Here is a 13,592-nt window from a genome sequence, read left to right on the forward strand (position 1 = left end):
GTCACAAATAAAATGAAAAACAATTTCACCCCTGTACAGTGGGCGGCGCTGTTCTACAAACATTTATTCTGGTGTATTGCTCTTTTAAACATTCAGCTGTCAATGCATAAGATACTCTAAATATATTTAATGCAGTTAAGGCATTTATGTTATGTTTCATTATGTTCTTTCCATGTTTTTTATGCATTTAGAGGAATATAGAGTCTGTGATTTTTGTGCAATTGAGAGGAGTAGAGAGCACCGTCTTCTGTCTTTGTATTTATGCATGTATTTTGCTAGAAATATATTCTTTTTTTCAGTGCCTGGATAATTTAACACAATGTATAGTGAGATAAATACACATGGAGTAATGTACAATAGGTAAAATGAGTATAGCATCAAATATGATGCATAACATTAAAAAGAATATAAAAGAAGACACAGCCTCATGGTCTTTTCTTTATTTAATTATTGCATATTTGTATTGAATTCAGGGTTTCTTGTGTGTGGTGAGAAAAAAAGCACCTTTACAGGAATACTTTGTGTTACTTGCAATAAAAATAGCAGTGAGGTATTGCATGTAAAGAGTCTTTTTATGTAATATTTTACTACGAGCTTAGTCCAAACTATGAGTGTAGACAAACGAATGGCTGGACCTCTAATCGGACCGCTCCATATAAAAAAACCTTCGTATTGTCGGTGGGCGATTTGTCGGATCTGGTGTGAATAGCACCATGTGAATCAGTTGTTCCTATTCAAAAGCTCGTTTGGTCTTTGTGTGAATAGGCCTTAAGAGGCTGTTTAGAACAAACATGTTCTTGAGCTAGACACAGTGCAATGAATGGAACAGAACGCAGGTGTCTCTGTAGTTTTTATTTTATTTGACACAGTGTCTTTAAACACGGCACTTCTACGCAAGACACCTAAAAACAGCATAAAGTGGTGAAATAGTCAAAGTTGTCCATCTGTATCCACGTTAATCCAGATACATTTGAAAACAGTGTTTTCGATTTCGAAACGCTCTCTCTGTCCACACTGCCATTTTCCAATAGTTGCTTATCCACACTGAAACTTATAAAGATGCTTGAATCATTCCATGTACGGTCTGAAACACAATTGTCTGTGTTACGTATGTCGCTTGACAGCAATTCCAAGTAAACTTCCTGTCGCTTTGAAGAAAAACAGTGTAAAGGTTGAACAAAGTAACATTTATCTTTAACAATGCTATCAAAGTGAATAACAGGCACAACAACGGCGCTACAACATGGACCACCATCTTAATTGTTTTGAGTTAAATGGATCACATGACTGCGTCACAAGAAAAGACATCACTGTCCACACCACAATGCGAAGATGGCGTTTTCAAATGTATCCACTTGAGAAAGCATTTTCAAAAAGCTCAGTTTTTGCTGTCAAAAACACAGTCTCAGTTTGGACTGAAGGCCAAAACATAGAGAAGAAGAGGCGTTTTCAAATGAAAACGTTTTAATGTGGCAAGGCCTGAGCATATGGATGCAAAAAAAAAAGGTTTTCTGTAAACAGCCTCTAAATCTGGTCTTTTCAGTGGATATATTTCAATCTCCGATATCTGCTTTCACTTTGGTTGTTTAAACTGAGGTTGTGAAAGGTCATGGTGCTATGCGTTAACTCTGCATTTGTGTTTGTCTTCTCAGCTGATGACACCGAGATCTCATTTGACCCTGATGATATCATTGCCGGCATTGAGATGATTGATGAGGGATGGTGGAGAGGATACAGCCCTGACGGACACTTTGGAATGTTCCCGGCTAATTACGTCGAACTTCTCCAATAAAGTCCAGCATACGCCCCCCATCAGAGTCGGGCTACATCGATTTGCCCTGCGTAGATTCAACAAATCTCTGGCCTTCTGAACAAAATGGGTCCAGTATACTTGACTTAAGAGACTTAAACTTAAATCATGGACCAAAAGAGTGGAAATCATGTGACCAGTGGGTATTTCAAATCTCAGAACAATATTCCATACTGTATTGGTAGTTTTCTTTTGGTAATTTTATTTTATTTCAAGTGGTCCACAAATTTTACAAAACAATACTCAGACACTTTGATTTCAAGTATGCTGGCAGATGCCCCAAAATAGACAATCCAGGAATCTGGCTGTGTCCATTCACGTCCCTTGGAATATTGAATGGTTAAAATTGATGTGCTTGTGGTGATATTCCTGTGGCATTGAAGTATCCTTTTTGTACCTTTTCCTTTTGAACATTTCAAATGTTTGGATTTCAACAAGCTGCAACTTTTAAATGAAAAAAAGTAATTATTGTTTGGTGCAGCTACGTTTATAGTATTTGGAACGCAATGCTCCTGTTTTGCCTTGTATTTTTACCTTCTTTACTCCACAAAACCGAGTTTGACTGCCTTGCTTTCTTGAGGAACATAGCACAAATGTTTTGCTGCAATAAAGTTTACCGAGGTTGGACTGAAATAGAGTTTATTTGCTGTGCTCTCTTTTGCCAGATTTAGCAACAACTTTATTCTTTATTCTCTTGAAGTGATAACATCAAGAGTGATTTAAAATCAGTCGGGACCGGGGTGGGAAGTAATTTTGAGACCTCAGCTTTCTCATCTACTCCGAAATGTGGAGAATATTAATACTGTGGCTTTTGTTTTTTGTTTGTTTTTGTTTTTTTTTTAGGTTTCAGGGAACCATAATTTTTTCATCTTCTTGCCTTTGGGTCACAGATGGAGGTGAAAATATAGAGTTCACCCAAGAAATCCAAATTCTGTTATTAACAAAAAAATGTTTTCCCAAATCCATATTACTTTCTTTTTTCCAAGGGACACAAAAGGAGATGTTAATTCGAATGGCAGCCTCAGTCACCTTCACTTTCATTGAATAGAAAAAAAGATGCAAAGAAAGTGAATGGTGACTGTCATTCGGTTTTGGAATGACATGAGGATCAGTAAATGGTGACAGAATTTTAAGCCTTTAAGTCCAGCCTTTAAGTCCACTGTGCATTTAGACAGTGATGCCTTTGTGTGGATTAACTGAGGCTTAAAGAAACTGTGATTTATTTAGACTTTTGCATTGTTTTACTGTTCAAACTCACACTTTTACTGTCTGTGCTGTGCCAATAGGAGAGTAGGGGGGAAAAGTAATTTTGAGGACATTTTCGAGGTTTCATTTTTAATGTTTCAAAGTCATTCAACAGTGGTGTAGTTCATGTAGTCATTGTGAATATCTAACAAGTCTGGATAATGTTGTAACCTTAATTAAAAGAATAAATAAAGAGTTTTAAAAAAGAATGCAAGTTGTTACTTTGTTTTTTCCTAGAGGAACGAAGATTAGTTTTAAAGATAGTTACTAACGCCAAAGATGTTTAATACAGATGCTGAGGTCAAAACAGGTTAATAAGATGCCTATGATGTCACGTTGCTTTACAACAGGGATACTTAACACCTCTTCAATGACATGCACTGTATAAAGCTCCCAAGTTTTGTGTCTACTGAAATTTCTTGGAAAGATATTTTTTCAATGTTTCGTCAGCAGAACAATCCAAAAACACTTTAAACAACAGTACAACCCATTTAAGAAATATATACTCTGTAAAGCTGCTTTGAAACAATTTTTTGTAATGGATTTATATACCACTTTTCACAATTAATATAAATATTTAAAACAAAATATTTTTTGATTATATATTTTTTAATTGAATTAAAAACATTTCATCGGGTTTATACATCTAACATTAATCCAGCATAAAGCTAGGCTATACAACAGGAAGTAAATGTTTAATATTTAACATATTTTAATTTCTTTTGGCTTAAGCAGAATGGAAATAATTATTATTATTTTTATATATATCATGTTCACTATTTTTCTTACACAGGGGGTCCCTTGCAAGGAGATCAATTTTAGGGGTCCTTGGCATCAAAATTTTTTTAAAAAACCCTGACCTAACACACTAGTAAATTCAGCAAGTGTCAGTCATGGGATATTATGTTTAATATTGATCGGCAGTGTTCAATATTATTCTCTTCCTTTATAACAGTTTAATAAAAATTGTGCATCAGTGTAGGGTTGCACTAGATGTGGTATAGACGTCTCGCATAAACTGGGATGTAAAGTTCAAACTAAGGGTTTAGTAACTACTAGTTAGTTTATAACTGAATCAGTGCTTAATAGAGCTGTTCAGCTTGTAATCCAAAAACCCGGAAGAGAATTCGCCATGGGTTCCTTGGGGATATCCTGTGGGTTTTTAAAATGGGGTTTTTGAATTTATGAGAAAAATAAGGTCTGTGGTACACATTACTTTTGTGATACATGGATGTTTTGTTCTACAACATAAATTACACACTTTCATACCTCAAACTTGAATTTTGAAGCCATATTGAATTACTTAAAAAAAAAAAAAAAACGAACAGCGGCTTCAAAATTCACATTTGAGGTATGAAACTGTGTAATATGTTACTCTTAAAATGATAGTTCACTCAAAAATGACATTTCTGTAATCACTTACTCACCTTCGTGTTGTTGCAAACTTTCCTTCCGTGTAACTTAAAAGGAGATTTTAGGGAGACATTTATAGGGAGTTTCAGTCACCATTCACTTTTATTGTATGGAAAGTAAGATGCTGGTACAGACAGTGAATGGTGACAGAGACATACTGCCTAACATCTCCTATTGTGTTCCATGAAAGAGGCAAATTCATACAGACCTGAGGGTGAATAATGACAGAAATTTCATTTTTGGGTGAACTGCCCTTTAACTACCTGTTAAAGTATTTGTTTATTGTATCTGCCAAGAACAATATGTAAGTCAGCACATGATTGCATCATGTCTTGCTGGGAAACAAGTGACTGTAGAAAAAGGCCATAATGTAGACTTTATACTTAAAATAATCATTCTGTCTGAATAAAACTTGAGGTAAGCATTGAGAAATGTAGCCCCCTGTGATATTTAGGTGAGACTGCTGTAAAAGTTCAGATGTATTAATATTACAAATCTTATTTCACCCCCACCCCCCAAAGTGCGTAAATCCCCCCCATTTCTCAATACACACTTACAAAAGACACTCTGACATCCATACCAACACACCCACACAATTTTAGTTGTGTCATTTATTCAGTTGGCCTGCAGTGCTCTAAAATACAGCAAACTGAAAATAGGAAAAAAGCATGTATTTGCTCCATAGGCTAAATATGAAAAAAAAAAATGGTGCCATCTGGTGATTTTAAATCCAGGGCTCCGGAATGAAAGCATAATATCATAGAATTCATGATTTTATGCTTTAATGGCACTGGGATTAAATATTTTAATGGGTTTCAATGGGGCATTTTTGTCCTGAAGGTCCTGAGTGTAACTATTTTGTGTACACAGTGTAATATAGATGTATTATAGGAACTGAGGTTGAAATATCAAAATAATAAGAGATTTGCTGAATAAGCAGCACTACCCTTAAAAATTTATTTTTGAAAAGAATACTTTAGAAACATGTAATCAGTACAGGAAAGGAACTGTTTTGAATATCTCCTGAAAGTAATAAGAATTATAATAAAAAATTAAACATAACTATTCAGGCTTTGTTCAAAGTTTTGTGAGAGTATAGAATCGTTCAGTTCAATAAACCAAACCAAATCCTTATGCCCTTTATCATTTATGTTTCTTAAAAAAATAACAATAAAATACAGTAAATGTCATTGTTTAGCCGATTAATCGAAGATTAATCGATTATCAAAATAATCATTAGTTGCAGCCCTAGTCTGATAAATCCTTCCTTTCCCCCCACTGCAAGAGCTGAATTCTGTAGGAAACACTGGGATAATATTTGCACTTTTTGGACGCAGCCTGATTTTCAAAATCCCACTCTTTGTTCTGCTTCCACTTCTCATCAGTCTCGTACTATAGTCTGAAATGCCACGAATGAGTGACACAAAAAGTGAACCACCCGAGTTAAGAAATATCAGCACTCTTGAAATGCCAGTCAGATTCAAGGACTGAAACGTACTGTTGTATAATCATGGGAATGAGGTACTGACAGTTTTGTCCATTTCATAATTGAAAGCGCAAAAACTTTTGTAAATTTAAAATTAAACCCTTCCACTGAGTTTCCTTTGCCAAGTTTATTTATTTGGTTCAACTGCACTTTTTACTGAACAGAGTGCACTTACAGTATATAGGCTACTGCATTAATACTGAAATTTATTAGGTCTCTAAAATTTGAGAAGTAGATCGATTTTTATGTTCTTTTTTTTACTATAAATTCTCCTCACTGTCCAGGTAGCAATATGCGAAGAATGCAAATCGCCAAAAACAAAAGAAGAATAATGTGAAAGTAAAAATGAAGATTTATACTAAAATGGACTTAAATATTGATCTGTTCTCACCCACACTTATCATATCGTTTCAGAAGACATGGATGTAACCACGTTGAATGGATTACTTTTATGCTGCCTTTATGTGATTTTTGGAGCTTCAAAGTTTTGGTCACCATTTACTTGCATTGTGTAGACCTACAATGCTGAAATATTCTTCTAAAAATCTTCATTTGTGTTCAGCAGAAGAAATTTTTCATTTTTGGGTGAACTATCCCTTTAATGGCACTTTGTCAACCACTTTGAATTTATTGATTGATGAAGAAAATCAAGTTGAAACTCTGAAAACTATAAAATTGAGTAGAGGTGTTAGAAATTATTGTGACATGTTAAATGGATGGAAACAAAAATGTTGTTCTGACAAAAAATTTTTTACAGTGCATAATACATTTCTTAAATCCAATGTAAACAAATTATGTTTACTACTCTGGAGTATTTTGTTATTGTGATTCCCTTGTCATTTTTGGCAAAAGTCACAATTCTAGTGATCTTTGACCTGCATGTGTCACACTCACTGTCGAGTTTCCTGGAATAAGAAAAATCAAAATGACCGTTTGGGGATTTTTTATTTTTTTTTTTGCTTGATCACCCCCACTTTCATTATCAGAAGAAGAAAGAAAAGAGACTGTACTTTTCCCCCTTCTTCAGAGATCACAATCTTGTTTTTTAACTGAAAGTCTAACTGATGTTTCGTGATCCATCAGACAACATTTCTTCTATCAATTATATTTGCTTTTTCCATTGATGTGTTACCTCTAATCCCCTATCCCATCTACATTGCTCTGAGATCTGGTTTTATTTATAGATGTTGAGGTAACTTTTGGGCACAGAGAGATGAGGCATTCTAGCACAATATTAACTTTATTTTGAAAAGGGAAGTAAGAAATGTCTTCACGGAAAATATTGACTCACTTCTGCAAAAGTAGCAGCGGAACTCTTTGCTGACCCAGAGCAAATGTCTATGAGGCGTAATTGTCAGCTAATTTCATACTGAGCAAAGCTCTTCCTTTGTTAAGGAAAAGATAACAAATCCTAAATTATAAATTAGGAGCTTCTCAATGATTGTCTCAAAGAAATATGACAGTATAGTTTTTAAAATGGATAATTATGTCATCAATAACAGTATAATTAATTATTACATTTTGTAAATTAATGTAATATATTGTGATATAAGTGTGATATATTCTGATAAAAGTTGTTTTGATTGATTTCAAAAGTATTCATTTGTTTTGTGTTTGTATTTGTTATTTTATTTGGCCTGCTAAGAGAGACAATGGCGTGCCATGAGTCCCATGAGACTTTGCAAGCAAATATGTTCTCTGAACTGGAATACACACTCAATGTAAAACTCTTAATTGCGGTAACAGAACTTCTGAATCGAGTCACGCAAAACCACACAACATTAGCTTGCTTATGAGTTATTCATTTAATTCCTAACATGGGCATTATGTTCTTATGCCAATATCAGTATCATAGCTAGCCTACATGTATCATACCAGTACCATAAACAGCCTAATATAATGTGATGATATACTGTGAAAAGTTGTAGTATGCCTGTTATAGTAGATATTTCCATCATAGCATAACATAAGCAAAATGCATTATTTGTTTGTGTAATAATAATAATAATAATAATAATATATATATATATAGCACATTTAAAAACAACTTTGTTGACCAAAGTGCTTCACAATCAAGAATCTAGTAACAGTTAAGAGGTTAAGAATGATGGAAACATCACCACACATAACATACATATAAACAATATTAATTCAACAGGAAAGACTATATATTAAAAAGGACAGTGTATATTCATATATATATATATATATATATACAGTATATGTACTGTATATGTGAATATGTACGATTGTGTAATAGTCTTGAAGTACAGTGTGAAAACATTTGATCTGCTATCTACATTTATAAAGCTGCAAATTATAGCAAAAGAGTGGAATATTCAAATGAAACTACAAAAAAAGTAGGTTAAGTTTTAAAAATACATTTTTTTTTTTTTTTTTTTGCATTGTGACATTATTTCAATGACAATTAAGCATATTTCCCTCTCAAATTCTCATTACCATTGTGCGTTTGTATATTTTACATTTTACTTGTAAAAAAAAATTATTCCTACTGATGATTCTCATTAGATTCTTATTACTGTAATACAGTAACAAACAATACTGTTAGAACGGTTACATTGTATTTAATCATTATTTCACTACAATAATGAGAATGTTTTTTTGTTTTGTTTTTTTACATTACGGAAATTATGCAAAAAGGGTTATTTTGCATTAAGGAAAATGTGCTTGATTATCATGAAAATAATGTGATAATGCAAAAATTGTAATTGTTTTAAAAGGAATTTTCTGGGTTCAATACATGATGGAAAAAAATACAAAACCGAGGTTACATTGAGGCACTTACAATGGAAGTGAATGGGGCAAATTTTTTGGAGGGTTTAAAGGCAGAAATGTGAAGTTTATAGTTTTATAAAAGCACTTACATTAATTCTTCTGTTAAAACTTGTGTATTATTTGAGCTGTAAAGTTGTTTAAATTGTCATTTTAGGGTTTATTGACATTACATTGTCATCGTCAGTTGTAAAATTGGCTATAACTTTACACAGAAAAGGTTAGTAAGTGATTTTATCACACTAAAATCATGTTAACACACATATTGTTTATGTCTTGTGGCTATACTTTTGAAACAGTGAGTATTTTAACATTTACGGATTGGCCCCATTTACTTCCATGTTAAGTGCCTCACAGGAACACAGATTTTTGCTTTTTGTTTTTTTTTTTTTTAAAGAAAAGGAGGAACAAGTCAAAATTAATTTTTGTGGTAATCAGCAATATGCCACAAATACTGTCGATTGAGCTTAACTAGTATTGAACCTGGAATATTCCTTTAAAAATGCCGATCATCATTTTTTCTTTCTTTTAATTTTGGAGTGAAACCCAGACATTGTTGACAGGTTTTGTAAGATTCGCCCAACAACACTGGTAGCAGGTTGCTAGTGACTTTAGATTTGAATCATCTTCTCTTTTATCTGACATTTCTCTCATGTGCACATACTGCATGAGTTAATTGTATTATGCTGTGTGCAATGCAATCAGAGCAACATCCACTACAAAAATCTGTTCTTATGTTCCCATGAGGATGAGTCAAATCACACTCAATAGCTTTAGACCAGTATGACAAACCTGTCACACTTCTTGTTAACTCTAACGTCTGTTTTCTGTTGGACTGGCCTAGTACCCCTCCACATCTCATTTTTCATGTTACCCCTCTTTCTGACTCTATCTCTCACTATTTCTCTCTCTCTGACATGAATAAACGGGGAATTTCTCTTTTCTTCAAATCTCTTATCTTCCACTCTCCTTCAAAGCTCTGACTTGAGTGTTCGTTTAAGTGACTCACTTGCATATATGTTCAACGTAAATGTTCTCTCATGGCACTCTCATCTGCCTGCTCAACTGTTAGCCTTCAGCTCTAGATTCTAGTCACAATCATATTATGTATAATACCTCCTGACTGAGTAACATGTGATATTTCAACTCAGTCTAATGCTGAAAGAAAATCTCCCAGCCCCTCCTTAGACCCAGCCATCCCAGCTAACAATTTTTGGATCCCAGAACATTCTGGGAGTGTTCGTTTTATGTTCCCAGAATGGATATTCTAACGTTTTCTCATTATAACTTTTCTTTATGGAAATAGAACGTTCCCTGCAGGTTTGTAGAACATCCCCCTAATGTTCTCTTAACCTCTTATAAACTGATAAGCCAAACATTATAACCACCTGCCTAATATGCTGTTGGTCCTCCGTGTGCCGCCAAAACAGTGCCAACCCACCGAGGCATGGACTCTATAAACCCCTGAAGGTGTCCTGTGGTATCTGGCACCAAGAAATTAGCAGCAGATCCTCACAAGTCCTGTTATGAGGTGGAACCACCGTGTATCGTACTTGTTGGTCCAGTACATCCCACAGATGCTCATTTGGATTGAGATCTGGGGAATTTGGAGGCCAAGCAACACTTTGAACTCTTCATCATGTTCCTCAAGCCATTCCCGAACAATGTGTGCAGTGTGGTAAGGCGTATTATCCTGCTGAAAGAGGCCACTGCCGTCAGGAAATACCATTGCCATGAAGGGGTGTACCTGGTCTGCAATGATGTTTAGGTAGGTGGCACGTGTCAAATTGACATCCACATGAATGGCCGGACACAGAGTTTCCCAGCAGAATATTGCCGAAAGCATCACACTCCCTCCACCAGCTTGTCCTCTTCCCATGGTGCATCCTGGTGCCATCACTTCCCCAGGTCAACGCCGCACACGTACACGGCGTCCACGTGATGTAAAAGAAAATGGGACTCATCGGACCAGGCAGCCTTCTTCCAATGCTCCAAGATCCATTTCCAGTTTCCAGTTTCAGATGATCGCTTGCCCATTTTAGGCACTTTTGTTGGTGGACAGGGGTCATCATGGGCACTCTGACCGGTCTGCAGCTATGCAGACTTCGTCCGAACTGACATAAGCCTTCGTTAACCTTGCGCATCGATGAGCCTTGGGAGCCCAACCACACCCTGTCGCCAGTTTGTGGTTTGTCCCTCCTCGGACCACTGTCGGTTAAGTACTCACCACTGCTGACTGGGAGCACCCCACAAGCCTTGCCGTTTTAGGATGCTCTGACCCAGTCGTCTGGCCATAACAATTTGGCCCTTGTCAGAGTCACTCAGGTTTTTACTCCTGCCCATTTCTCCTGCATTCAACACGATGACTACAAGAACTGATTGTTCGCTTACCATCTAATCTACCCAGACATTGACATGTGGCCTTGTTAGGAGATGATCAAATCAATCAAATCAAATCAAAATCAAATCACTTTATTGTCACACAGCCATATACACAAGTGCAATGGTGTGTGAAATTCTTGGGTGCAGTTCCGATCAACATAGCAGTCGTGACAGTGATGAGACATATACCAATCTACAATAATATCAAATTAACACAACACAATTTAAACATCTGTTATACACATAATTACACTCAACAATATACAAATAATAACATACACTGTACAGTATACAATACGCTGTTTTTTTTTTTTTTACTATATAGATACACATTATTCAATAAAAATTAAAAATTAAAATATATTTTAAAAAAGTATATATATATATATATATATATATATATATATATATATATATATATAGAATGTATAGTATTGTACTGTATTGACATTCAGGCTGTCAGTTGATAGTCAGTTGTTAAGAGAGAACATAATATAATAACAATAATATAATTTATGACAGTCCGGTGTGAGATATAAGAGTAAGGGTAATAAAGTGCAGTGCTGATGTATTTGATCGTGGGAGATCAAGAGTTCAGAAGTCTGATTGCTTGGGGGAAGAAGCTATCATGGAGTCGGCTGGTGCGGGTCCTGATGCTGCGATACCGCCTGCCTGATGGTAGCAGTGAGAACAGCCCATGGCTCGGGTGGCTGGAGTCTCTGATGATCCTCCGAGCTTTTTTCACACACCGCCTTGTATATATTTCCTGGAGGGAGGGAAGCTCACCTCCGATGATGTGTCTGGCAGTTCCACCACCCTTTGCAGTGCTTTGCGGTTGTGGGTGGTGCTATTGCCGTACCAGGCGGAGATACAGCCAGTCAGGATGCTCTCTACAGTGCAGGTGTAGAACCGTGTGAGGATGTGGCGGTTCATTCCAAACTTCCTCAGCCGTCTCAGGAAGAAGTGGCGCTGATGAGCCTTCTTCACAATGACTTCAGTGTGGATGGACCATGTGAGTTCCTCAGTGATGTGGACACCCAGGAACTTGAAGCTGCTGACTCTCTCCACTGGTGCTCCATTGATGGTGATGGGACTGTGTTCTCTGTCTTTTCTTCTGAAGTCCACCACAAGCTCCTTTGTCTTACTGATGTTGAGGGAGAGGTTGTGCTCCTGACACCAGTGTGTCAGAGTGTGCACCTCCTCTCTGTAGGCTGTTTCATCATTGTCAGTGATCAGACCTACCACCGTCGTGTCATCAGCAAACTTAATGATGGCACTGGAGCTATGTGTTGCCACACAGTCATGTGTGTACAAGGAATACAGTAGTGGGCTGAGAACACAGCCCTGCGGGGCTCCAGTGTTGAGGGTTAGTGATGAGGAGATGTTGCTGCCTATTCTAACCACCTGGCGTCTGCTTGACAGGAAGTCCAGGATCCAGCTGCACAGCGAGCTGTTTAAGCCCAGAGCCCGGAGTTTCTCATCTAGCTTGGAGGGCACTATGGTGTTGAATGCTGAGCTGTAGTCTACAAACAGCATTCTCACATAAGTGTTCTTTTTTTCCAGGTGGGAGAGAGCAGTGTGTATTGTAGATGCAATGGCATCATCAGTGGAGCGGTTGTTGCGGTAAGCAAACTGCAGCGGGTCAAGATTGAGTGGCAATACAGAGCAGATGTAATCTCTGATTAGTCTCTCAAAACATTTGCTGATGATGGGGGTCAGAGCAACAGGACGCCAGTCATTTAAACAAGTTATTTTTGATTGTTTTGGTACAGGCACAATGGTGGATGTTTTAAAGCATGTGGGGACTACAGACAAAGAGAGGGAAAGGTTGAAAATCTCCGTAAAAACACCAGGCAGCTGGTTCGCGCACGCTCTGATAACGCGGCCCGGAATGCCGTCTGGGCCCGCGGCTTTTCGGATATTCACCCGTCGGAAGGATCGGGTTACATCCGCTACAGAGACGGAGAGTGAACTAACCTCTGTAGCTTCAGCCGCGAGAGCTCTCTCCGCGAGGGCGGTGTTATTTCCCTCGAAACGAGCATAAAAAGTATTTAGCTCATCCGGTAGAGAGGCAGCGGCCTTCATGGCGGAGTTTTTATTCCCTTTAAAGTCTGTGATGATGTTAATTCCCTGCCACATGCTTCTAGAGTTGGTGGTGTTAAACTGTCCTTCAATCTTGCTCCTGTACTGGCGTTTTGCGGTTCTGATAGTTTTCGGAGGGCATATCTGGCTTGTTTATGCTCCTCCGCGTTCCCGGAATTAAAAGCGGAGGTCCACACATTAAGTGCCGTGCGAACATCGCTATTGATCCATGGCTTCTGATTCGGATAGATTCGTACAGTTCTGGTCGGAATCACTTCCTCTACGCACGTTCTGATGAAACACATTACGCTATCAGCGTAAAGCTCGATGTCGTCATCAGAGGTGGACCGGAACATCTCCCAGTCCGTGTAATCAAAACAG

General features: G+C 37.1%; 1 protein-coding gene across 5 annotated transcripts in view; it reads left to right on the top strand.

Moving 5' to 3' along the window:
- Positions 1-3,264, top strand: part of dbnlb (drebrin-like b) — a 47,590-nt gene extending 44,326 nt beyond the window's left edge. For all 5 annotated transcript variants that reach the window (XM_051654225.1, XM_051654227.1, XM_051654226.1 and 2 more), the window contains one exon: positions 1,653-3,264. In XM_051654225.1, coding sequence (XP_051510185.1) covers positions 1,653-1,792 — 140 coding nt within the window. In that variant the 3' untranslated portion in view covers positions 1,793-3,264. The remainder of the gene's footprint in view (positions 1-1,652) is intronic.
- The last annotated feature ends 10,328 nt before the right edge of the window (positions 3,265-13,592 follow it).

Source organism: Myxocyprinus asiaticus, chromosome 24, assembly GCF_019703515.2.
Source record: "Myxocyprinus asiaticus isolate MX2 ecotype Aquarium Trade chromosome 24, UBuf_Myxa_2, whole genome shotgun sequence".
In the NCBI taxonomy this organism is placed as follows: Eukaryota; Metazoa; Chordata; class Actinopteri; order Cypriniformes; family Catostomidae; genus Myxocyprinus; species Myxocyprinus asiaticus.